The 25,327-nt window shown below is 49.4% G+C and overlaps 1 protein-coding gene across 3 annotated transcripts in view; it reads right to left on the bottom strand.

Moving 5' to 3' along the window:
* Positions 1-15,285: 15,285 nt before the first annotated feature.
* Positions 15,286-25,327, bottom strand: part of ALPK2 (alpha kinase 2) — a 95,012-nt gene continuing 84,970 nt past the window's right edge. Inside the window, exon 12 of one of the 3 annotated variants that reach the window (XM_012745507.3) lies at positions 15,286-17,630. In XM_012745507.3, the coding sequence (XP_012600961.2) occupies positions 17,414-17,630 (217 nt within the window). In that variant the 3' untranslated portion in view covers positions 15,286-17,413. The other 2 variants (XM_075993835.1, XM_075993834.1) reach the window with 2 other exon arrangements.

The raw sequence follows: 25,327 nt of genomic DNA, 5'->3' as shown, positions 1-25,327 counted from the left end.
GCTAGGCTTACCTATTACCTGGTAATCATTCAACACGTGCCTACGGAGTTGAAATGAACACTTAGGAAGGTGTTAGGTGCAGAAAACTAAAACTGGGTTAAATCTAGTTTATGCAAACCGCACGCTCATAGGCCCAAAATTAAGGTCTGTGGCTCTCCCTCTTAATCATAAAAAACCCAACTTTCTTTGGCATTCAGAGTTTCCCTACAGAGGAAGAAAGAGAAAATAATAAAATTAAAAATTTTTAAAAATAGTAAATAAATTATTTAAAAAAAACAAAAAACTTTCTGATAAACTTATATCAGCCTTCACTGACCTTTCAGAAATTCTAAAACATGTTTGTTTTCTACTGATTTCAATCAATTACCAGGCTGATCACTGAATTTTTGTGCTAAGTTCTTCTTCCTTATGTTTGAATGTATTACCGTCAGAAAATTAGTTATGAACTCCACGTGAGCTGCCATAGCAAATCTGGACGTTTTAAACTCATGCGGCTTCTGAGACAGTTGGCCCAGCTGGGTGGTCTGGTTTGGAACATCCTCTCTTTGAGTCTGTGTCTAAAGTAAGGACTAGGTTCCACTTGTGCTGGGCTGAAGCTTGTCTCCTGAGACTGGGATAAATGAACTAGTGCATGTTTAATCACATCGACGGGGTTGGATCAACCATCAGAAAAAAGTTTATTCAATCATTCCACTATTCCCTTATCAAATAAATATGTATAGAGTGGCTGCCATGTGCCTGGCACTGTCCTAGGCCCTGGGGATACTTTTAAATTAATTGTGTCTGACGTTATTTCCAGAGAGGGGCGCTCACTGGCTCTCCTTCTGTTTGGGGACCATCATAATGTTTCCAATGTCATTTATTTGGGAGGCAAATAAATGAAACTTTGCAAAATAATTCCAAGTCCCTTGCTGGAAAGCACCACCTGAGTGCAGCCCACACATCTATCAGACACTGCAGAAGCTTCAAGGTCATGGCTTCAAGCTTCATAGAAGCTTCTGTTCAAAGAAGAGGAAGTGAATTCCTTCCTGCTCTGCATCCCCTCCCACCTCCCATTTCTTCCCTCCTGGCATCATCTACGGTCAAGAGTACAGACCCCCTGACATCATTAATACACTGACATCCCTTTGAGTGTGTGTCTTGTCTGGGGAAAGCTCCCATTGCACAGGCATTGGTAGAGGGCTCTGCTTGTACAATCCACTCCCATGCACATTGTTTCATTTGATTCCTACGACACAGGGCAAAGATGACAGGTTTGAGTCCCTTTCCACAGCTTGCAAACCGAGACTGGGTGGGCCATCTGGTCATGCAGCCACCGTTCAACACGGGTCCCTTATATCTGAAGTTCTGTCCTATGCCTGTAGCCTTCCTTGGCCTGGTTATTCCACGAAATCTCATGCTTCACGGTTGAGTCTGTGTGGAGCCGGGTTGATCATGCCAGTATTGGATCAATACCCTCGGCTCCCCGCTTGCTCTGTCGATGGACTTTGAGGGGAGAGCTGTCAATCAGAGAGGGATGAGTCACAGAACAATCTCTCCTCGTGAGTGTTCACAGTGCAGAGGAAGCCAACTATTGCAAAACACTGTCATCGTGAACTGAAAAGTAAGAGAAGGAACATCTAAGTGGTAGTTTGGGGGGTCAGGAAGGGGGTGGCCAAACTGTCCAGACGTGGGGCAGCGGCTCAGTGACTGACCTGCAGAAGCAGCAGTGAATGATCCCGGCTCAGAACTGTTCCCAGACCCAGGAACGGCATGAGGACTGGGCCTTACGTCTCCCCTTCATTCCCACTCGCCTTGCAATTTTGCTCAGAACGCAACGGGGAGCAAAGTGAAGGGCAGCCTATGTCCTCTCTACTAGGTTGGCTCATTTCATGGTTGATTGCAATTTCCTCTTGGATGAGTTCTGCATTTGAGATCGGGACCTGTTCTTTCTGTAGACCTCTGAAATGCACACACAGGAGGCAAAACTTCCACATCCCCATTTTAGAGCCACCTCTAATACCCAATCCCACTGCCCCCAATCTCTGTGACAGCATCCTTTCCCGGACCAGCTTTCATCTGCCCCTCCCCTTGGAATGATTACTGCCAGTGTCTCCAACACAGCATTCCTGGGGACACTCAGTGACCCGAGTGCTGTTTGCAAGACAAAAGGGTTCACTTGGACAGGCAGTTAAAACCCCAGGTGACAGGCCACTTGAGCGTAACTTTGCTTTGTGGATCACGCCATTGAGTCCCTGGGAATGCTTTCATCTTAGTCCAGCGTGTACCTTGAACATGAAAGTTACCCCTTAGGGCCTGTCCGATGTTCCATCCAGCCCCAGAGGAGGTTTTGTGAAATGACGTAGCAGTTACCATACATCGATGGCTCACCTACACATGTTTCTGAACTCTTCTGAAACTTTTATTTTCCACTTGTGTACCTCCTTGAATCAGAAGACAAAAGACATCCAGAACTGGAAACCAGTTCACTGTTTGTCCTGATGAGGAAATTGAAGCCCAGGTGTTCTAGAGTTTTCTAGGCAGGTCCACGTCCGCACCCCTCCCTCACATCACCAGCCAGCCACCGAGCAGCGCGGGCAGTGCGGTCGCCAGGTGCCAGGTGTTGTCCTGGGCGCCGGGATGTGAAATAGAAAGGCCGGGTCCTTTCCCTGGGCTGCTGTCCATCCCGGCGCTGGACAGAGGCCTAAACAACGACATTTATGCCTCGATGTACTAGATTCCGGCACAGAGGCAGACAAGTGTGCCAAGAGACTGTAATTATGCGCCTCGTTTCTAACCAGATGCAGAAACACTGAGTCTCTGAGGTTATGACGTTGCTTGTCGCTCCTGGGAAAATATTCCTGCTTGTTTATTTTTGGTGATTCAATTGCCAACAGGTTATGGAGAAGGGGCATCTCTTTGTTTTGGGTGGCGGTGCTGTCACAGGAAGATCTTGCTGCTTTCCCTGTCCCACTTGGCAGCGTGATGGGCGGCGCAGCATCTGCTGGGGGTTAGGGGGTGGCTGGCGCGCTCTCCAGTGACGCGCGTGAAGCAGTTTAATTTCTCAGAGGAGCTTGCTGACATGTGAGCCGGTTGTTCCTTACAACGCAGGCAGGGTTAATGCTGTTTCTTCCATCGCTGCCTCTGCCCCAGTGACAAAAGGCGTGCTTCACAGCCCCCAGGTGATGCCTCTCTCCCCCTCAGCTTCCCCTCCTTTGGGACAGGCTCAGAGAAGCTGCTGGCTGCAAACCCACTGCTGGAGCCCCCAGAGCCGGTGGAGTGGTAGAGGGGTGAGGGCATCTACCGTCTTCTCTTTGATATCCATGCTTGCTTCCAAGCTTTCTGAAAGAAAAGAAAGAATATGAAAAGCACAGGCAAGCTCACAAAAATGTAGATACCCACCGAAGATTCTGAAGGGCCTGGCCATGAGATAGCTTAATTTAGAAAGCTGAATCACCGTATGCACTCTGGAAAAAAGATTTATGTGACACAAATTTGTCGTGTACCTAGAGTATTTAAACACTGCCCATAGGATGCAAAGATGAGTCAGACAGATTCTGGCATTCATTCACTCATTCATTCATTCGACCGACAGAAAACCCTGTGTTCCTACGAGGTGCGATGCACTATGCTAGTCACTGAGGGTTCAAAGACAGGATGCTCTCCCTGGAATCTAGTTGTTGCCAGTCTAGTCAGGACACAGACATGTTGGGGCTGGGCCGAGAATAAAAGAAGGATGGATGGATGGATGGATGGATGGATAGATGGATGGATGGATGGATGGATGGAAAGAACATGACTGGGGTCAATAAAGGCCCAGGTGAAAACGCCTGCCCGAAGCTGCTCATTTGCTGCGTGCAGAGGTCAACTGAAAACAGCTGACCTGTATGGACGTTGTTAAAGAAATTAGCGAACGGCCCTGACCCTTTGCACGTGTCCTTGGAAATAAATACGGGCAGGAACTTAGCTGAGGTGGCCGTTTTCTCCTTCAGAGTCTGGCTTCTCCCCTTCTCTCTAAACACTGTGAGTTCCGAGTACTTAATCTATTCCTTTGCTACTGAGCCCAGGAGCGAAAAACAGCCGATACAAATGGTGACCCCAACATGATTCAGGAATCCACACGTCCAGGGAGCGTTTTCGCCGTCCAGACTACAAGGGGAACCATCCCGGTAAGGGACAGTCCCACCGCTGCTTTGGGAAAGGAGTTCAGAAGGGGATTTCTAATATGGGGCAGCACCTGACTAAAGATCGTTAACTTTATCTGTGCACTTTGAAACAACTTTTTTTCCTTTATTTTTTTTTATTTTTTATTTTAGCATATTATGAAAGTACACGTGTTAAGGTTACATATATTGCCCTTGCCCCCCTCCCCCCTCGAGTCAGAGCCTCAAGTGTGTCCATCCCCCAAATGTTGCACATCTTACTTGTTGTGGTTGTATATACCCATCCCCTCCCCCCCACCCTCCCGACACCTGATAAATGTTACTCCTATATGTCCACTTAGGAGTTGATCCGTTAATACCAATTTGCTGGTGAGTACCTGTGGTGCGACAACTCTGAAAGGCCGCCCAGTGTTGTGTGGAACCAAACGCTTTCCAGCAACTGCCACGCGCAGAGAGACAGCATCGCCGCTGGGGCCCAGGTGCGGGCACGTTAGATGCAGAGCTCTGGGAGCCAGTAGGGGAGGCTTTTAAGAAGAATTCTGGAGGCGGGGGGCATTGAGAGGAGATTTTCCCCCCTCAAAACTGCAGCCAGGCATCCACAGGAAGAGATGACTTTTGAAATAAAAGAAGCACGCTTTACTCTCGGGCAAGTGCCTGGGCGCAAGTGTGTGTGTGTGTGTGTGTGTGTGTGTGTGTGTGTATCAGTGTACACGTATATAGAATTTTAATTTCTCAAAGAGGTTGGGTAAAATGTCCTTAAAGTCTCATTCAACTGGGACTTTTTTTTTTTTTTTTTTGAAACAAGGAAAACCTGTGCCAAGCTCTAGCGTGGGCAGACCCGAGCATCCTGTCGCAGGTGAGCCTGGGGCCACGCTCTGCTTGGGATACTGCCCCCTAGCGTCGGCTATGCCCCCGCACAGCATAGCGTCAGCGGTTCACAAGGATTTTTCAGGTCTACTCCCAGACTATTCAAGCTGACTGCATTAAGGGCTTCCCTGACAGCAAAATCCGGCTTTAATTTCGATAAAGTACATTTTCAAAGGCTTGGGGGGAAAAGGGAAAGGAGTGGAAGAGACTGTTCTGTTGAGTATCTATTGACCCATTAAATACATCAGACAAGAACTAATCTTATTTTACCTTAAGAACAAGTTTCTTCCTTTCCATTTTCCTGACGCATCTAGCCCAGTCAAGAGCTAATTAAAGTCCCCTCCGTTTTTTAGGGCCACCTGTCTTTCCTGTAGCACATCCTGTCCTGCTGCTCTGCTTGGCTTCCAGTTGCAGCTGGATACAGGAAGTCAAATGATCACCAGCTTATCTGGATGTGCCACCACTGAGTCGCTGTGCCCTCTCCCTGAACACGGATGGCCTGGGTGTGAGATGTTTCTGGTCTCTGCGGGAGCTCAGAATCTCTCAGATCGGGTCGTTTGCTCAGCGATTAGAGTGAACGATATGTCAGGTTGGGTAAAACATGGAAAGGGCAGTTGCATGTGCCCCAAAGGAAGTTACCTTTGCAAAGGGCAAAGGTATGAATAACTGTAAAGGGCCACCCCAAAATGTAAATGGTATGTTAGGGAATTTTGTTTGCAAGAAGCAGTTTTTCTTTACATTATCTCAAATATTTCATTTCTCACAGCAATATTTATTAAGCACCTACCATGTACAAGGTACTCAGGTGGGGTAAGTTTTTTTGGAAGGCCCGACATGGCAGGGAGACAAATCATGGGGAAGCCCCCCAACAGTCGTAAGGCAGGGCCTTGGGGGAAATGGTCGGGATTTGCAACTGAGTCCAAGTTTATGCCATGTGCCATATGACAACTGATAAGTCAAGAGATGAGGTGTTGGGGCAAGGAAAGAGACTTCTAGTCATAACACCAGCAAACCGGGGAGATGGTAGACTAGTGTTTCGAAGAACCGTCTTAGGTTACTATGAACTTTAGGCTCCTTTTGTGTTAAGGGTGGGGTTCCCCCTTAACACAAGAAGGAGGGTTGCCAGAGGTGACTGATGACCACAGACATCTGGGCATCAGGGAGGGTCCGAGGAGATTGAGAAACTTCTGTGTCCTTGGTCAGTTAACTTTGGGTGACATAGGTCAGGTCTCGAGGTTCCTATAAATCTTTAACAGTAGCATTGTTACTTGTGTGCATACTTCCCTTATTTCCCAGAAATCAGTTTTGGGAAAGGGATGGTTATCGTCTTTCTTCCAGGGTTGAACTACAAACTAAATTCTTTCTGCAATTGACTGGCTTAACTTTTCATCCTAAAGGGTATTAGCACAGGGGGTCAGAAGCAAAATGGAGATAGTGCTGCCAAGTCTTCCAGGGTTAAGACTCACGAGTGCAGTGGAGACTGGGTGTCTAGTCACCCCCAAGGCTATCTCGATAAATCAGGCCTCTGCCGTCATGGTGATGTGTGTGCTCTCTTCTCTTCTTGCTGCCATGGCCGCCTCCACCTTCACCTGCGGTTTCTGTTCACTTCATGTCTTCTGCGAATTCTGGGGTCTCACGGCCCCTGCTGCTTTACGGCCTCGGCTTGCCTGCCTCCTTGTGGAGATCTCAGTTAAGCTGTGTGTTTCCGCCGGCGCAGAACTTCTCACTGCCAGCCGGGACACGGGCTGTGGGTCGACCTCTGGGGCAGGAAAGCACAAAGGGGGTGTGCACGAGAGAGTCTAATGAGGGCAGTAATATGGAAACTCTATTTTTATTTTTTTATTTTTTTTTTGAGACAGAGTCTCGCTTTGTTGCCCAGGCTAGAGTGAGTGCCATGGCATCAGCCTAGCTCACAGCAACCTCAAACTCCTAGGCTCAAGCAATCCTCCTGCCTCAGCCTCCCAAGTAGCTGGGACTACAGGCATGCGCCACCATGCCCGGCTAATTTTTTCTATATATATTATTTGGCCAATTAATTTTTCTATTTATAGTAGAGACGGGGTCTCGCTCTTGCTCAGGTTGGTTTCGAACTCCTGAACTCAAACGATCCGCCCGGCTCGGCCTCCCAGAGAGCTAGGATTACAGGCGTGAGCCACCGCGCCCGGCCGGAAACTCTATTCTGGGTAAGAGCTACCCATTTCCAGGTCCCAAGGTAGGCGAAGAATTCTCAGGTGAAGGGAACAGCATGTGTGAAGTCTCCGAGCAGGATGTAGTTTGGGTCAGCCAAAGAACTTGAAGTAGGCTGGTGTGGCAGGAATGTGACAAGTAAGGAGGTGATGGGGAGGTGGCAGGGACTGCTGCATGTCCCTGGCGTCAGGAGGGCGGATGAACACATGAGAACGACAGGCGTGGGGACCACTGCCATTTATCAGTCTCGCCTTTTACTGATGGGCATCATCAAGACCAGGGGTTGACAGCTACTCGGGAGGCTGAGGCAGGAGGATCTCTTAAGCCCAGGAGTCTGAGGTTGCTGTGAGCTAGGCTGATGCCACAGCACTCTAGCCTGAGCAACAGGAAAAAAAAAAAAAAAAAAAAAGATTAGGGGTTGGCAACCCATAGCCTGGGGCCAAACCCAGACTGATGCCTTGTTTTGTATGAGCCGAGTGTGGTTATCACAGTTTTTACAAGCTGAAAAATATCAAAAGAGGAATCTTGCATGTTATGTGAAATTTGCATGTAATTCAATATGTGAAATTTATAGGTGAATCCCTAGGAAAAGAATCACACATGATATGTGAAATTTATGTGATTTATATGAAATCTCATGAGACTTATATGAGAAAAATCTCAGGCACAGGTTGTCGGTGCTCAGCGAGAGGGACTAGAGATTCGGTAGCACATCCAGGTCCGTGGGAGACCGTCTCTGCCTTCTTTGTAGCTAGCTGCGATGGGAATGTAAATAAAGTGTTAGTGGAAGTCACCAAAAGTCCCTGTTTGCCCAGGCTATCTTGGTGTAGCGCTGAGAGTCTCAGGTCCTAGAAAACCCCTTAGTCCCGGGCAAACCCGGATGATTGGCCGCCTGGAACACGGCCAGGCTCATCCACTCGCTTGTTGTCCATGGCCACTTTCACGCTCCAGTGGCAGAGTTGAAGGGTTACAGCAGAGGCCACCTGGCCCCAAAGCCTAAAATACTTACTCTCTGGCCCTGTATAGAGAAAGTTTGCTGACCACTGATCAAGACCAAGGAAGAGTACATAATTTGTGTGATAAGGCAAGAGGATATCACCGATTGTACCTGTCCTAAGTGTTGCCTGTACTTATTTTCCCATTGGTAACAGATCCATTTTAAAAATCTAAATTAGATCATGTCATTCTCCTGCTGAAAATTCTTCAATGGCTTCTCATCCCACTGGGAATAAAATCCAAGGATCCCCTCATCCCTTTCAAACAAACCTCATCTCCTCCTCTTCCTCTGACTCACTCCATGCCACACCCATCCCCTTGTTCCTCAAACTTACCAAGCACACTCCTGCCTCAGGGCCTTTGCACATGCTGTTCCCGTGATCTGGACTCTTTCCCCAAATACACACATGTGGATTCCTTTACTCCCTGTTTCTATTTAAAGTTGTCCTTTCAGAGAAGACTTCTCCATCACTGTAGCACTCTGTGCCTCCTGACATCACTTATCTATTTTCTCTGTCCACACTAGAAGGTCAGGCATGTGAAGATGGGGACCTTGATGTATCCCCAGCTCACAGAGCAGTCCCCAGCACCTGGTGGGTTGGCAATCAATATGCATTGCGTAAATGAATGGTAAAGTCAAGAATTTTGTGCCTGTCTCCCGGGCTCTGTCCGCACTCACTGGACCATATTACTGCTAATCAATATTTCATTTTAGCCAATATCCCTTCTGTTACAATTACGAACCTGCCTGTCTCTGGCATCCACTGGCCTCGTTTCCTGCCAAACACCTTGTCTTTAATCATCTGAACGTCTGCCCTGTGCATATCTCATGCCACTTGCGGGCCTGAGAGGCTGCCGTTTCTCTTGTCCTAAGGACGGATGCATTAATCCTGAGCCCAGGGGTGGAATCAATATGATTCTTCAACCCTCTGAAACTCAGTGACATCTTATGCACAGTACCCTTTTCTGGGGTGAGGGTCTAGAGCTGTCACCCAGTCTGCAAGAAGGTCCTCCACCCTCAGACGGCTGATTTTAAGCAACAGCAATCTGTTTGGCTAAAGTACGCTGAGCTTTCTAGTCTGTGTGCCAGGGCCTCCTGGGGGCACCCCCCACCCCCGTCCCTGACTGCCCTGCCCGCCAGGCTGGTTTCACTGGGACACTCTCTGTACATCTCTGCAAGATTTCTCCCTCTGCCACATTCTGCAACTGCCATGCTCTGCTACAGTGAGCAGGGTCCCCAGCGACTGCCCCGCAGTGGCTGTTTTCTTCCAGGCAGTGAAATAGGCCGGGCTGAGCTTCCTGCAAATCGACAAGCAGAGACACACTTCTGGGAAGAGGCGGCTGCCGGGTCCCAGTAGAATGGTGTTGAACGTGTGTCCCAACGAACCCAGGCCTGCTTTCCACACACCGTCAGGTGTCTGCCCTGAGGGACTCATTTCCTGCCAAGCTCCCAGTTCAGTTATTTCCTAGTCACTCAGGCAAGGCTGCCGGCTGTGGGAGCCTAGAGATTCCACAAGGCAATTGCACCCAAGTGCAGGGAGATGGAAGTTCCAGGGGCTTTGAGGGCTTACACTTGGGGCTCAAAGGAAGACTTCCTGGAGGAGGCAACACATAAGTGGAGACTTGGAAGACAAGTGGAGGTTATTTAAAGAGGAAGGAAGAGACCTGGTATAAGTTTCTAGGGTGCCTAAAATTTTGTTAAAAGGAAACAAGCTTTTTGTTCTGTTTTTAATAGTGGGTAAACAGTAAAACAAAACCAAGGGGTGGGGAGAGGCAGGGAGAACAGGACCAGGGCACAGAAGGAAGAGGACGGAGAAGAAAGAGCACACCTGGAGGACACCAAGCCACCAACCAGCAGCACGAGAGCACCTGGGGGCTTGTGAGACGGCAAAGTCTCTGCTCCCACCCAGACTCATTAAACCAGAAGCTCTGGGGCCTGGCCAGGGCCCTGTGTTCTAACAAGCCCTCCAGGTGCCTCTGATGCACGCCCGAGCGTAGACCCACCGGGCCATCAGGCCTGGGACACTGTGGTTCTCATTAGTGCTTAATGAGAGAGTAATGAGAGGATCAATCAACCAATCACTCTGCCTTGGAAGAGAGCAGAGCAGACTGTTCTCGGCCTTGGCGGCACATCAGAAGCACCTGAGAGCTTTTACAAAATGCCCGATGCCCAGGCCGTGCCCCAGACCAATTACATAAGAATCTCCGAGGGGGACCCAGGCACTGACATTTTTAAAGCCTCGTGAGCGGTTCGAACGTGCAGTCAGAATTGAGCACGGCTGCAGGGAGAGAAGGCATCTGCCAGATGTTCTGTTTCGGATGGCTTAGAGCAGTGGTCCCCAACCTTTCTGGCACCAGGGGCCAGTTTCGTGGAAGACGATTTTTCCATGGACGTGGGGTGGGGGTAGCAAGCCGTGGCTGCGTGGTTGGGGGCCACAGGCTTAGAGAAACTTGTTTGGAAACAGAAACTTACAAAAGGTGTATATCAAGTAGCAAGTAATTTAGACAAAATAGACCTTTATTTTCTTGAATAAATCTGGAGGCAGAGACCCCAGGCCTGGGGCAGCAGCTCTGTAATGTTTTAGCAGTTTGGGCTCCTTCTAGATGTCCATGGTCACAATGGGATTGCTAGAGCTATTGCATTCATGTTCCCAGAAGGAAAAACTTAGAGTGAAGAAGTAACAGAGTGGCTGTCCTCTAGTTGAATCCTCTTTAAGTACTGCTCTTGGAAGCCCCACCCAGACTCACACTTAGATCTCCTTGGCCAGGACTGTGACACATGAGTATTCTCAGCTGCAAGCGCGTCAGGGAAATGCAGTATTTTAACTATTTTAACTGAGCATCTTGCCAGAGTGAACAAAACTGGGTTCTGTGACTAAGGAAGAAGAGGGGAATGGATAATGGGTAAGCAGCTGCCGGTTCATTCCTGGATCAGTCAGGGTTCTCCAGAGAAACAGACTGATGGGTGATATAGACAAAGGGACTTATTATGAAGGCCTTGGCTTGCATGATTATGGGGGCTGAGAAGTCCCAGGATCTTCTGTCTACAATCTGGAGACCCAGGAAAGCTGGTGGTGTAGTTGGAAAGCCTGAGAGGTGGCAAGACAATCGTGTAGATTCCAAACTAAGTCTGAAGGTCTAAGAACCAGGAGTGCTAGAGACCAATGTCCCAGCTCATACAAGCAAAGAGGAAATTCCACTTTCCTCTACCTTTTTATCCTATCCAGGCCTTCAAAGGCTTGCGTCATGCCCACCCACGTTGGGGAGGACCATCTGCTTAGTGCACCAATTCAAGTGTTAATCTCCTCTGTAAACACCTTCTCAGATACACTGGAAATAATATTTAACCAGATATCTGGGCACCCTCTGGCCCAGTCAAGTTGACACATAAAATTGACTATCCCAGCCAGTTACTTACAGAGCCACTAGGAAAGGGCCGGGGGGGGGGGGGATGGGGGGAATGGGGGAGAGTGAAGACTGGAAGAGACGAGAAGAGAAGAAGTGGAGATATAAGAACGGTACCTCACATGCTTCCCCGGGAAAGAACCAGCCCGAGCTGGAGGGGCAGCTTAGGGAGGAGAGAGGGGAGGGAGGCTTCAGCGTGCTGTAGTCAGAGGACGACAGGCCGGGCGAGTCAGTGTGAGAGTTCCCTGCTCAAATGAGCGAAGCAGTGGGTGTTCTCTAATCCTCATCCTCAAATTCACTGAGACAAACAACGAATGAACTGTATGGCAGTACACTCAGTACACAGAGAAACTGAGAAACAGCTACATTCCCCATCACAGCCTGAGAAAAATATCTGCTGTAAACATGGACCACATTTGGGGACTGAGGAAGCCACAGTGGTCGATTCAACAAATATTGATTAAGCACTATGTTCCAGGCACTTGTGGGTGTTAGGGATACATCAGTAAACAAAAGAGATAAAAATCACTGTTCCCATAGAGTTTATGTTCTACTTGGGGAGACAAATGCTAAAGGAAATGAGTAAACCACGTGGTACGTTGGAAGACGATATGAGTTAAGGGGGAAAATCTAGCAGGGAGGAGGATGAGAATGGGAAGGTGGAGGGACAATTTTAAACTGGTGCTCTCTGACAGAGCACCAAGGACAGTTTTTCCCATTGAGGTCACACCATGGAAGGGCTGGGACAAGGAGGAGGCAGTGTTGTCATCGTCCCAGGCCCTGGGACTTGGGGATAGCTGAGATACCTTTCCAGCTTTTGAGGAGGGGAGACATTTCCCTAAAGCTATAGGAAAGGAAACTGAGGCACCCAGATGATTACCTTTTTTGGGGACAGCAATGGCAGTGTGGGGGGCTCTAAGAGAACCAGGGAATGTTTCTGTGGTTTGGTGCCTGCCCCCCCCCAATAATGCCACGAAGGAGGTGGCACCCAAGGGAAGTACACACACCATCTCTACTTCCTCTGACCTGGACCTCCAGCCTGAACAAACTGCCTGGAAGTGGATGTGGACCTGAAAGAGGAGGACACTGTTATGGGTTAAATTGTCTCCCCACAAAACTCCTATATTGAAGTCCTAAGCCCCAGTGCCTCAGAAAATGGCATTATTGGAGAGAGGTTATCAAGTGAAAATGAAGTCCGTAGAGTGGGTCCTAATCCAATATGACTGTTGTCCCTATAAAAGGGAAATTTGGACACAGACATGCATGCAGAGAGAACACCATTGAAGAGTTATGCTGCCATAAGCCAAGAAACTTCTAGAAGCTTGGGGGTGGGGCAGAAACATGCTCCCTCAGCACCTTGGAGGGAGAATGCCCCTGCTGACACCTCAACCTAGGACTTCTGGCCTCCAGGACTGCAAGGCAATGAATGTCTGATGTTTAAGCCACTCAAGAGTTAATGGTATTTTGTTTCAGCAGCCATAGGATTCTCTAATACAGACACCAGACACCCAGGAAAGTCCTGTGGGCAACTTATCACCAGAAACCAGCAAGCCACTACCTTGCCATTCTATTCCACACAGGTGTTGCTAGAGACAGAGGAAGAGAGGAGATGAAGAGGTGAGGTGAGGAGATGAAGAGGTGGAGGTGAGATGTCTCAATAGAACTGCTCCTGCTATTTCTGGGCCCTACCATGGAGGTTGACGGGCTGTCTTTTCTTCATTATACATGACCAAAATGTGTGGTTTTTGAAAAAAAGTCTCTGAGATGACTTCTATCTGGGACTATTTGGGCCTTTCATGAAAAACAGAATGTAAAAAATTCTGGATGTATTGGCATCGGTAGCGCTTGTAGATATTTGTTGCATCATAAAATTGATGGCTGTGCCGACACAATCACACGGATGAAACTGGCTTCCATCTTGCCTTTGAGCTTTTGGGAAATAGTGTTAGAACAAGCAGTCTTAGGAAACAGTGTTAGAACAAGCAGTCTCTCAAAGGGCTTTAAAGCCGCTACAGCAAAGAGCTGGAAGATACAGCCTATGCCGGGCGTCGGAAGAGGTTTTTAAAAACTAAAAGTTAAGCCCACGTGGCATCTGCAGATCTCTGGCATCTGTGGTCCAGAGACGCAGAACACGTACCAAGAAAACGAGCCAGGGCCAGGCTGGGAGGCGCTGGTACAATAAACACAAATACAAGCCGACCATCCGCGCATCCATGGCGAGGCCTCCCCAGAACAGGATGCCCACTGGCAAGAAGTCATTATTTCCCTGCCGTTCTCACTTGCGATAAACCTGCTGTCCAAAAACACAGGCCCACTTTAATGAGGCCTTTGCTTGTTTTTCTGATCCACCCAACGCAGAGCTAGCTCCGTGGTTGAGCCGTTGGGTCAGTGCCTGGATTGAGCGTTCTTTGTACTCACCGTGCTAACGCTGTGCACTTACAGAGGAAAATGGGAAAGCCATGTGTTGCAAACTGAGCGTAGAAAATGTCAATGAGGGTGGGGGTTTCTGAGACCCCAGCCCACTCCGTGTTCAGCCTGGTATGTGACCATGCAAGGAAAGCAGCACTTTGTCTCGGAACAGAAGGAAATGGGAGGCTGGAAATACGGCCACGCAGCCCCACACAAGGCCGCCCCAGGAGCCCTGCTGGGACAAACCTCACTATGAGCCCCCCTTCTGTCCCTGTCCTCCAAGTGTTTCTAAAGAGATGAAATAAGATTACAATAAACAATACGGGGACTTTGAAAAATAAAATCTAAGCATCTGTGAAAGGAGACAGAGACAGCTCTATCCAAGAGAGGCTCCTCCTGGGCTGACTGCACAACACAAAATCTAGAAGAATCCTATCCCTCCAACTCTCTCCCTCTTCGTCTCTCCAAGTGACGACACAAAGGTGGCTAGAGGGGAAGAGGTCACAGGATGGCTGTGAGTTTTTGTTTTATACCTTTCCCTGATTTTTAAAAAATACTTGTGTTAATGTTATTTTGGTAATTATAAATTATTATCAAAGTACGTACCCCAGTCTGTCAGGAAGGCTCTGGTTGTAGCCAAACTGACATACAGATAGATGATAGATAGATGGCTAGACAATAATTCTAATCAAAATGTGCCCTGTGTTTTTTTTGCTATTGTGGAATGTTCTAGAACTTCACTGCCAAATACATCCGTAAGAGCTGGGTGCAGTGGTGTATGCCTGTAATCCCAGCTACTTGGGAGGATAAGGCAGGAGGATGGCTTGAGCCCAGGAATTTGAGGCCAGCCTGGCAACATAAGACCCCATCTCTAAACAAACAAACAAATAAATAAATTTGTAAGATCTCTATGGACAGAGGAGGCTATAGGCTGCCTTGCAGGAAAATGAGTGTTTTATAGTCTTCAGGTTAGCAGAACTACCCAGAAGAAAGGCTATGGCAAATTTTCTGAGAAAGATGAGACATGACAAACTGAAGTGTTTTCTCTTTTTTTTTTTTTTGAGACAGGGTCTCACTTTGTTGCCCAGGCTAGAGGGAGCCATGGCGTCAGCCTAGCTCACAGCAACCTCAAACTCCTCGGCTCAAGCGATCCTCCTGCCTCAGCCTCCCGAGTAGCTGGGACTACAGGTATGCACCACCATGCCCAGCTAATTTTTTCTATATAAGTTGGCCAATTAATTTCTTTCTATTTATAGTAGAGACGGGGTCTCGCTCTTGCTCAGGCTGGTCTCGAACTCCTGACCTTGAGCGATCCGCCTGCCTCGGCCTCCCAGAGTGCTAGGATTACAGGCGTGAGCCACCATGCCTGTAAAGTGTTTTCTCTTTCAAATTCCTTTTCAAAACAAAAATCCCGCCTATATCCCCTTTTTTATCAAAGCCCCATGCGAAGGAGAAGCGTATTCTAAAGCAGAAGAGGACAGAGCCTTCTACTGCGGGCCAGCTACCCCTCCGAGAGGGACGCACACGGAAGTCGCTGTGCTGCCAGCGAGACCGTGGCGAGCGCCTCCCCCGGAGGCGGCGTGTCCTGCCACCACGCTGCATGAGAATCTAGAAGTAGCTGGGGCCTTCCTCAGGCAGGGTGTTGTTTGAGCTCCAGGAGGTCTGTCCCCACCCCGAGCATTTCAGGACTCCTCTCCCATGGGCTGGACTCCCCACTCAGAGTGTGGGTCCCCGGCTGGCGGCAGGAAATGCAGAATCTTGGGCCCCACCCGGACCTGCCGCATCAGGACCTGCATTGTCCAAGGTCCCGGTGACTCCTGTGCGTACTCAAGCTGGAGAAGCACCCACCATGCTGCTCAGCCGTGGCCGAACAGTTCTCCCAGAGACGTCAGAGAGTAAATGAACTCAGTCTTAGAAAACGACAATCCATCTGAAAAGGCTACACGTTGTGTGATTCCAGCTATATGACATTCTGGAGAAACACAAACTACGGAGATGGTAAAAAGATCAGTGGTTGCCAGGGGTTTGGGGAGGGAGGGAGGGATGCCAAGCTGGAGCACCAGGGGTAGATATTTGGGGTGGTGAAGCTATTCCGCGTGATAGCATGATGGTAGATACGTGTCAGGATATATTTGTCCAAACCCATAGAGTGTACAACGCCAGGAGTGAACCCTAGTGTAAAACCGGTAACAGTGTATCAAGATTGGCTCATCAGCTGTAACAAACACACCACACTAATGCAAGGCGTTAATAATAGGGGAAGACAACGGACTAGCAATGGGAGGATACATGGGAACTCTCCATACTTTCTGTTTTTTGCAAAAACTGCTCTAAAAAATAAAGTCTATTAATGACACAACAATTACAACAAACCGTTGGGGCAGCAGATATTCTCGCACTCTGGGGTGCATAAAGCCATCTCAGGTTGTCTTGATATTGTTTTGTCTCACTCAGTGTGAACTGCTCCTGTCACCCGGCTTTGTGGCTGGGCGTGACTCAAACAGGTAGGGGAGGGACTCCAAGCGTGTAAGGAGACCCATGCAGAATGGGGGCAGGGGCAGGTGCCAGGCTCCCTGAGAGCCGGGGCGCCCCCGCCAGGATGAGCACGCATCTGCCAGTGCCATCCACTGTGGGTCAGCCCGGTTTACAGAGCCCAGGTTGAGGGAGCAAAGCAGAAAGTGATGGAACCTGAGTTGTAACGTAAGCATGAGGGGAAAGCACAGATGCAGATATTTCGTGCTCTCGTAAATCTATCAGAAAATTACCAAATCCTGGGGGAGTGTGAAATATGACAGTAATTCTAAAGAACAAGAACGTATCATCTATGGTGAGAGATGCATCTCATGCTTTTTGTTTAAATATGAATTTAATGAAACAGAAAATTGTGCCTGGCTGTGTGACTAATGACGGGAAATGGCGTTGAGTTTCAGAACCTACTCCCAGCAACAAGAGCGTATTCGACGTCAGCGCGACGACTCGACGCAGTGGGGAATTCGTGATTCCTGTTGACATCGTGGCAGGACGCGTCTAGAAATCCCGAGGTTAGGAATGGTGTTGGGGAGGGAGTCTGGCTGTGGACACACCCTGCTCAGCACCAAGTCCTGGACAGCACAACCACATGTAAACACACAAACAGACACACGACGTGAGGTTGGTGAAAACTCTAAATGTGTATGCAAAGAATAGATCGTCTTTGAGAATGACGATTGGTGCAGTCTAGCCATGGATCTGGTCACAAATCCTGTTCCAAAGTCATTTCAGGGAAGACAGCAGGTGATGGGTTTAGAAGCATCTTGGAGCACAGTGAGCTGGGAGTAAAGATTGTCACACCCTCTCTCCGGTGTGCGTTCAGATGTTCGCGCAGAAGACTGTGCTGCCAGCCCTCGGTCCTTAGTCAATGAGGGGCGTTAGGTTCTCTTTTCTGCTGGGGTCCCGGATTCCGTCGTCCTCGCTGTTGTGGAGCTTGCCTGAACCTTGCTTTTCCCGATGCTTGGCTTCCTCTGCTTCTGGTTGCTGTTTTGAAGGGATTTGAGCCCCAGCATTTTACAATACTTGTTACACTGGTGTAGTGCTTTAAACTGATCGATGAAGGTCATGGAACAGTTGCCTTTAAATCCTTTGTACCTGTGAGTTTGGGTGGAAGGAAATAAAAATTTTTAAATCAGGACACTTCACCAGTCGAAAAAGAAAAATGTTAAAGGGGAAACTAATGATGCATGAAAATTATTCCTATTTTAGGCAAGAACAAGCACACGGTTGACATGCTATTATTGAGAGAGAGAAAAAAAAAGACCATGGACTTAAATAAAGGCAAAGACCCATCAACATGCATGGTCAAGCTCAGGGGCCTATAATCATACGAGTGTTCCAGGACAGATTTGCGCATTGGTAGAACGGATTGTCACCTGCGTGTAAAGGGAAGGGGCTCTGGGGAAACTCCGACCCTGGACGCGTCTATTAATTCCTGAAACTCCACTCATATCTTTCATTTTTTTCATATCTGTTCATTTATTTCTTCACTGATCAGGCACCGGACACTGAAGGGGAATTACAAGGGATTAATAAATAAGCTCTGTGGCTGCCCATCTCGCAGGGAAGACAGACACATAAGCAACGACCTTATACTTTTGGGCGGTGCTGTGAAAACAGAGGAAATGCCATTTCCACACTGCCCACTGGGCTCTGAGGCTTCGTGGCGGAATGATGGCGCGGGGCTCATCTGGCAGAGGGAACAGTGCGGGCAAAGGTTCAGAGGCTCATTCTGAGCAAGAGCTGCCGCTCTGAGGAGAAAAGGGGTCGGAGGACACTTGTGAAAGGCTTCAAAGCCACGCTGTGTCATTTTCCCCGTGGGCCTGCGTTTCCCAAAATACGTTCCGAGGAACAAGAGTCCACGAGACGCTTTGAAACTCTGCGCTGCCGGTGCTGTAGGAAATGCTATAGAATGTCTCTCCTTGCTCCTGGGACGTTCAAAACGCACATCGGCTCTTTAAAGGCCCTGTGAAGTCTCACATTAAAGAAACCTCCTAAACTTGTTCCTCTGGGGGGTTCCCCAAATTATTTGACAATGAAAATCTGGTTTTCACATAATGACTTTTTAAAGGTCACTGAGCCTTTTTAGGGGATGTGGTAACATAACCAGATCTGTGTTTTCTAGAGAAGTTGTACTCTGAGGATGTCCTCAGAGTGACCTTCTTTTCTTGGGTCAGGTGACCTTCAGCGACCAATCCCAACAAGCAGTACGGGCACACGGTCCAGCCCCCACCACCCTTCACTGCGCCGATGGAGGGACCCTCTGTGTTTGTCCTTGTTTCGTGCCTTGTCCAGACAACTGCACGTCAGATCGTGGTCAAGCAACCGCTCAGACGGTTCCGTCTCCCTTGGAACAAAATCCAGCGCATCCCCTGGCGTACCAGCCCTCTCTGCCCTGGGTCCTGCCCACTCTGCCCTTCCTCCCTAGCGCTACGGCCCCTCCTCGGGCCTCCGTGGGAGCGACAGCCCAGCTGCCACCATGGAAACCAAGCCCTGGCACTGTCTTCCCTGACAGCCACCCTGGCTGGAAAAAAGCTGAACACCAAGTTTCTTCCTTTTGCAGAAAATGAGAGGCGGGCAGAAGCACCCACCATGAGTCTGGTCCGGTTCTGCTAGAATGCCCTGTTGTGCACCTGCATGTGCACGGTCCCTGTTCTCGGGGCTTCTGAAGGCACTCCAACATCAGGGTGACGTGAGCCCGAGGAAGATAGAACAGGGAGGGACCTGGGGGGGTGGAGGAAAAGCCATCATTTACTATGGGTTCCTTCTCGAGGTCACCTGAGTCCTGTCCCCATGAACATGCAGGAAGCATGGAGTCCTTTCCTTGATATCTGAAGCTGAAACTGGAGTTGAGGGCAAAGAGAGCCGAGGAGGAGGTGCCGGGGGTGAAAACGCGCATCAAGAAGGCAGTCAGACATTCATCCACTGAACTGCGCCCCACAGCCCTGGTTCCCAAAGGCCACCCCTGTGTCCTCTGCAGACGGGAGCCCCCAGGGCCACAGGGCGGGCAGCTCAGGCGAGGAAGCAGCATGTTTTCACTGTGTGTGTACAGGCGGTGTGAGATCCCACCATTCAGAAGAGCATCCGGGCCGACATCCTGGGCAGGAGGGAGGGTGGCGAGGCCACACTGTCAGGGTCTGGCTTGGACAGCGCTGATGGCAAGGCCTTCTTCATTGACAAGCTCTGACATCCTCAGGGCAGGCGCTCTCTCCTCTGGAACATCACCCGACAGGCCCTCTCTCTTAGACTCCTTCCCTTCTGCCTTCAAACAGGCATCTGGCTCTCTTTAGACAGACAGACACACGGACACACACCCCACACCTCCTTTTCCTGGCTACTGTCTAGACTTTTCCTTGTCTTCTGTTGACAAACTCGTGGAGTCCCTGGCGTCTTGGTGGCAATTCCCTCTCCCATCCCTGTCACCTGCTCCCGCCATCTCATTTGGCTTAGACCTTCCTGAAGGCACTGATAATGTTTTTCTGGACAATTCTGGTCTTCGCCCAGTCCTATCCCCGCCAGCTCTCTGTGACCCCTGACCCTCCCGGCCGTCCCCACACCTTCCTTGTCTGTCTCCCTCCCGCTGGCCACCAGCCTGTACTTCAGGGGTGAGCTCGAGTCCACCAGGCTTCTCTAGATGTTTTCTCTGCTCAGACTTGTCCCTGAAGAAGGAGGATAAATGACAAGGAGCCCATCTGGGAGTCCTCAGGTCCTGGGAACGGAGTGGGCGGGGGACAACTAGAATCGTCTGTTGTAAGCCCTCCAGGCGGAGGCCAGGAGGCTGCCATGCAGCCCCTCCGTGGGGGGAGTGTGTTCTGGCTGGCTGTGTGGGGCCTGGGAGACACCCGGCACACACTGAGCGCTGTGGCAGTGGCAGCCTCGCCACGGCTGTGGAAATGACCACTTCGTGGGCCTCCGGACTTCCTCGGTGGCAAACACTGGCCAAATTAAATCAGCCAAATGACTCTACTATGGAACGTCTTGATCAGATTAAAATGGGACCCAGGCTGCTCTCCAGGATAGGTGACAATGGCAGCAGCCTGGGAACATAGATATTTGGGTGGAAAAGTGCCTTTCTCGGGTCCATTATGCCCGTGAGACTGGCCCTCTGATTCCAGGCACTAGGTAGCCAGTCCAGATGTTTGGTGTCCCACAGTGACATGGGCCTTGCTGTGAGACACATTAGAAGATGTCAGGAAATTCTGTTCTAAGGTCCTTTTGTTGCACACCCCCCCCCCAATGCATTGCTTTAAGTAGTCTGCCTGGAGTCACCACACACACGCACACACACACACATGCATGCCTATTCTCCGGTGTGTTTCTTAAAGAGTAGATTCCATTTCTTCCCACGTACGAGTTTGTTTGGTCCTTCTTCTCCCAGGATGCTGATGTCTTGACTTGTGACTGTGCAAAGCGTCCCAGGTGGCTGCTGTGCCCCCTGTCTGTGGTCACTGGGGGCACAGCCTTTCTTTTGGAGCTCAGCTTGGCCAAATGCGGGATTCTATTTTATCTTTTCTCTTTTTCATGGCTTGGGGGACCAGAGCTGGGCACGCTCGCCAACGGAACCTGCTTGCTCAGGGACACTGTCCTCCCGTGCATCTGCCTTGACACGTGGTCTCCTATCACCTCCCATTTGCCCCTTCGGAGGGCACAAGTCCTTCAGGCTCTGTCAGGGTCTCCTGAGTCTGGCTTCCGCGTCAGGGATGCCTGGCACGTGCCATCTCCTCATTCCTTCTTCCAGGGTAGAAAGACACCACGCTGGCCGCCACACAGAGGGGAGTCCTTTGCGGCTATTCCTACTCATCTTTTATTCTGGTCCAGTGCTTGCTTGATCGGGAAGAAATTTGCTCATGGTATTTTCTTTTCTCTACTTCAATCCAGCAACACGAGATTGGTTTTGGGGAGACTACAGAGGGCAGAGTGTTGCTCTGGTGCCCTCTGGTGGCTGAATCGCAATCCCTCCACCTCCCCCAGGACCTGCCCGCGGCTGGAAGGGACCTGGGTTTGCAAGGCTCACAAGGCGACTCTGCTCCCCTGCACGCCTGGCTTTATAGATTGGTTTGGGGTGAATGGGTTCAATTTCCAAATCTCCAGTTAAGAAATTAGGCATTTTTCTCTTGTCTCCTTCCGAGAACTCTAAATGGCTGAGCAATTTCAACTCTGAAATGTGTTCATGGGTCCAGTTACTCTCTTGGGTCTGCCTAGAAAATGGATTACTGGATGTCAAGACAATCGTGTTTGACATACTTTATAACTTGAAATTTCCATACTCGACATTAAGATTAAGGGTGCACAAAGATTAAGGATGCTGAGGTACAGGGGATGGATTTCCAGACATAGTCCTATCATGGGCTCCCCAAAGGAATATGAAATACTTCTGTTTTAAGAATCATACTGCCTTAAAATGAATAAGTCATGACAGTTCTGTTTTCTTTATAAGATAATAGTAACTATTTTCCCCCAAGTAGTATCACAGCCTCTGACTTCATTAAACAAGGGAGCAAGACAAGTCGCATCCCTGGGGTGTGGCCAGCCGTATAACAGTCCAGATGGAGACAGAAGGGAATATTTTCTTTAAAAGACACACACGGCGCTGCTGCTTATGATGGCGCCATTCTGCGCAGCTGAGCGCAGCCAGGCACCAGCCTTCCACAGAACTCGAACTCGAGACCCTCTCTTTTCATCACAAATGAACTAGGCTCCCTCGTGGGTGCTTGTGAAGAACAAAGACAACTGTGTTCAACCACCCCTTGGTTCTCCACCCCCTCGCCTGCTCTCTCCGGAAGCCCCCTGCAATCTGCAACGCTCTCCTTCCTTCCTTCCTACCTGGACTAGACTCCTCCTGTCTGCACCGTGTCTTTGAACTTGAGCCCTTTCCGCGTCTGTTGCCATGCGTTCAGCTCCCTTTCGCAGCTTTGCTGTTCACTGGAGAGCTTCGTCAATGGAACCTCACCTCCCAGCATTGAGGATCTGCCTCCGTAGCTCGGGGTGCTGGCCTACGCCCCAACTTCAAGCAGTAAGGACTTTCCTACTCCTGCCCCCACACAGGCTGCCCCGTGCCCCATGCCTCCTTTTCACCCATGAAGTGAGAAGATTGGACACGGTGGTTGGTGTTCACTCCAGACCAGAGGGGTCCCACCACCCCTTGCCCTCTGATTGGAATTCTTCCTTTCATCGGTTTTTCAAACTGTGATTCTAAGATACATTTCTTAGCGGAAAAGTATGTTGCTTAAAAGATAAAGTTTAAAGAAAAGTTTTTTTTAAAAAATGGACAAGATCTAATATGCCTTCCAAGGCTCTCAAACACTTCAGAATTCCCTCCTGTCCCCGCTCCCGCCCCCGGCCTGGGCTTGGGTGGGAAGGCGGTGAGTGGGTAACACTTTAGGACAGCATTTCGCACTGGGCTCCAGCCATCAGCTCTTCTAATGGGTGTTGGGCAGCTGTCCCAGGCCAGATAAGTCACATTAAAGCTGAGAACAAAACCAAAGGGTTGGGTTTCTTTTTAAATTAGGAGGGGAAAAAACTGTGCCATTTGAAGCTCCCAGTTGGTCTGGGTTCCTGGAACCTGTTGATGTGCTTTTAAAAGATGTCGTAGATAATCATGCTCTTAAGCCCACTTAGTTTTTGGAACTCCCTGGGCAGGTTTCTTCTTTGTTTTGGTAGAGAGCTGGTCTAAACAGCAGTATGAGATATTCCTACTCTGGTGTCAGGCTTTGGTGCAAGGAGGGAAACGGAACTAACTATCTAGCTCACACCAAGCTTTAGGGACTAGATGTAGAGTCACTGGGGACCCTCAGGGCAAGCCTGAGTGTCCCCATTCTGTACATCACTGGCTTTAAGAACTCAAAGTCTCATCCCACAGTCACCCAGTTGGTACGATGAGAAGCCAGGATTCAAACCAGGTCTGGCGATGTCTACATTTGCAATGTCCTGCGGGGGACATGGAGTCTGGAAAGGAGGCTCCGTTTGGGAAGTCCTTCTGGAGTCCAGAGGCCATCATAAATAGGGCACTATCTAATTTATCTTCTGCATGGGGACACTTGTGCAGGGCAATTGCTAAACTGGATGGGATGTGAGGACATCAGACGTGAGCTGATACTACCACGGGGAAACTGGGATATACAGACATGCTTCTCATCAGGGCGGCTAGACAAACCCCCAAGACACCAAGAGGCAAGGCCACCACCAGGAGAAACAGAAGAGGCAGGGCTGGGCTTTGAACCAAGCTTCTCTCTGAAACCCCTATTCATGACTCCCCAGGACAGCACAGCCCCTCCCAGCACGCTCTTTTCACAAGGCCAAGGCCGAACCAAGTTCCCTGACGCATACAGCAGTCAGGGCTCCGCTCAGCACTGTGGGAGAAGCCCTGAGATAGTTCCAGCATAGAACTTTGTTGTCCCTGAGCCACAGCAGGGAAAATATCCAAGTTGCACCTTGGTTCCAAACCCAAATCAGAAATTTTGTATAATCAGTGAGAACTTCACACATCAGACGTATCCATCTGGAGGTTACAAGAAAGACTGACCCCTTTCCACTTGTTTCAACTCCATCCACTTCTCTGTCCTTCCTTAAAGCTGACAATCAGCATGTTTGTTAGAGCATTGCTGATGCCGGTGGTCTGAGATAACCAGAAAGCTTGAATGGAAGCAAGCCCCCCACTACCTCCTCTAAGGCCTCCCACACTGGGGGCCACTGTCCACCTGCCCTGATTGCCATGAGACAGACACCAGACAACTCGAGACAGCCCAGAGCCTGCCGGAAAACGTCAAACTGGCCAATCCTGAGCCTGCTTTCCCTGCCTCATCCACTGCTTCCCGAAGAAACCACAGCACAGGGTCTCGCTCGTATTTTCCCTTCACTTCCTCTGTCTCTTGGCTGACCGGGTGTCACCCCACGTGGCCCCTAGTGGCGTGGCACACCCCCTCCTCTCGGGATCTGTGAGTAACGAACTTATCTTTTCGATAGTAATTGCCTCCCCATCTGTTGGCCTTACCATCCCTAATAATGATGAAGCCTACATTTCGACACAGAAGCCGGCCCCTCCAGGAGCCATGTGCCCTCTCTCCCTCCCCTACCGACGGCCTCAGTGTGTGGACGGAGAGGAAGTGGCGGAGGCAATGGTAGCGCCGGCGCAGAACTGTGTTTTCACCAAGAACCACAAGTGGCTGCTTTCTCCTCAGTGGGCATCAAGTAAAGAAGTGAGAGGGGCAGCTTGTAAAAAAGATACCCCAGTACAAAGTTGTCATCTCGTCATCTTGGTACACCCCACACTGAGAAAAACAGTAACCTAAATTAGAAAAATAAAGCCATCGAGGACAACAATGCGTAACTCGTCACAGCTCTGTGACAGCCATTTGCTCCTGTAATTATCGTCATGGGAGTCTGAGCTGCCTCAAGTGCTGCTTGGGGAAAAATAAATTTAAAACATACAAATTGAATTCACTGTACTCCACTGCAAAAAAATACATATTTTTCAAAGAAGCTCTTATTAGTGAAGATATTAAATGTAGAAGAGTGAAACATTCCTGGTTAAAAGTCATCCGAGTAATGCCGGCATTTGCCCCCGTGGCACTCCGGTTAGTAATTAATCTTGAAACGCGTTTGCAACAATTCTCGATGGTTTCAAAGTTAGGAAACAAATGTGTTTTCCTGCAAGAACAAAGTCCATGAATATTTTATGTGAGAGAATTGAATTCATCCCAAGAACATTCGTCTCCCAGAGTCAGGGCAAGAAATTCGCTCTGCACACCTCAGCCCGACAGCGTCTGCCTGTGAGGTGTCCGGAAGGCCAGTGT

This window comes from Microcebus murinus, chromosome 17 (genome assembly GCF_040939455.1).
Source record: "Microcebus murinus isolate Inina chromosome 17, M.murinus_Inina_mat1.0, whole genome shotgun sequence".
Taxonomy (NCBI): Eukaryota; Metazoa; Chordata; class Mammalia; order Primates; family Cheirogaleidae; genus Microcebus; species Microcebus murinus.
The sequence above is the reverse complement of the archived record's forward strand: the minus strand, read 5'-3'. Positions and strand labels throughout refer to the sequence as shown.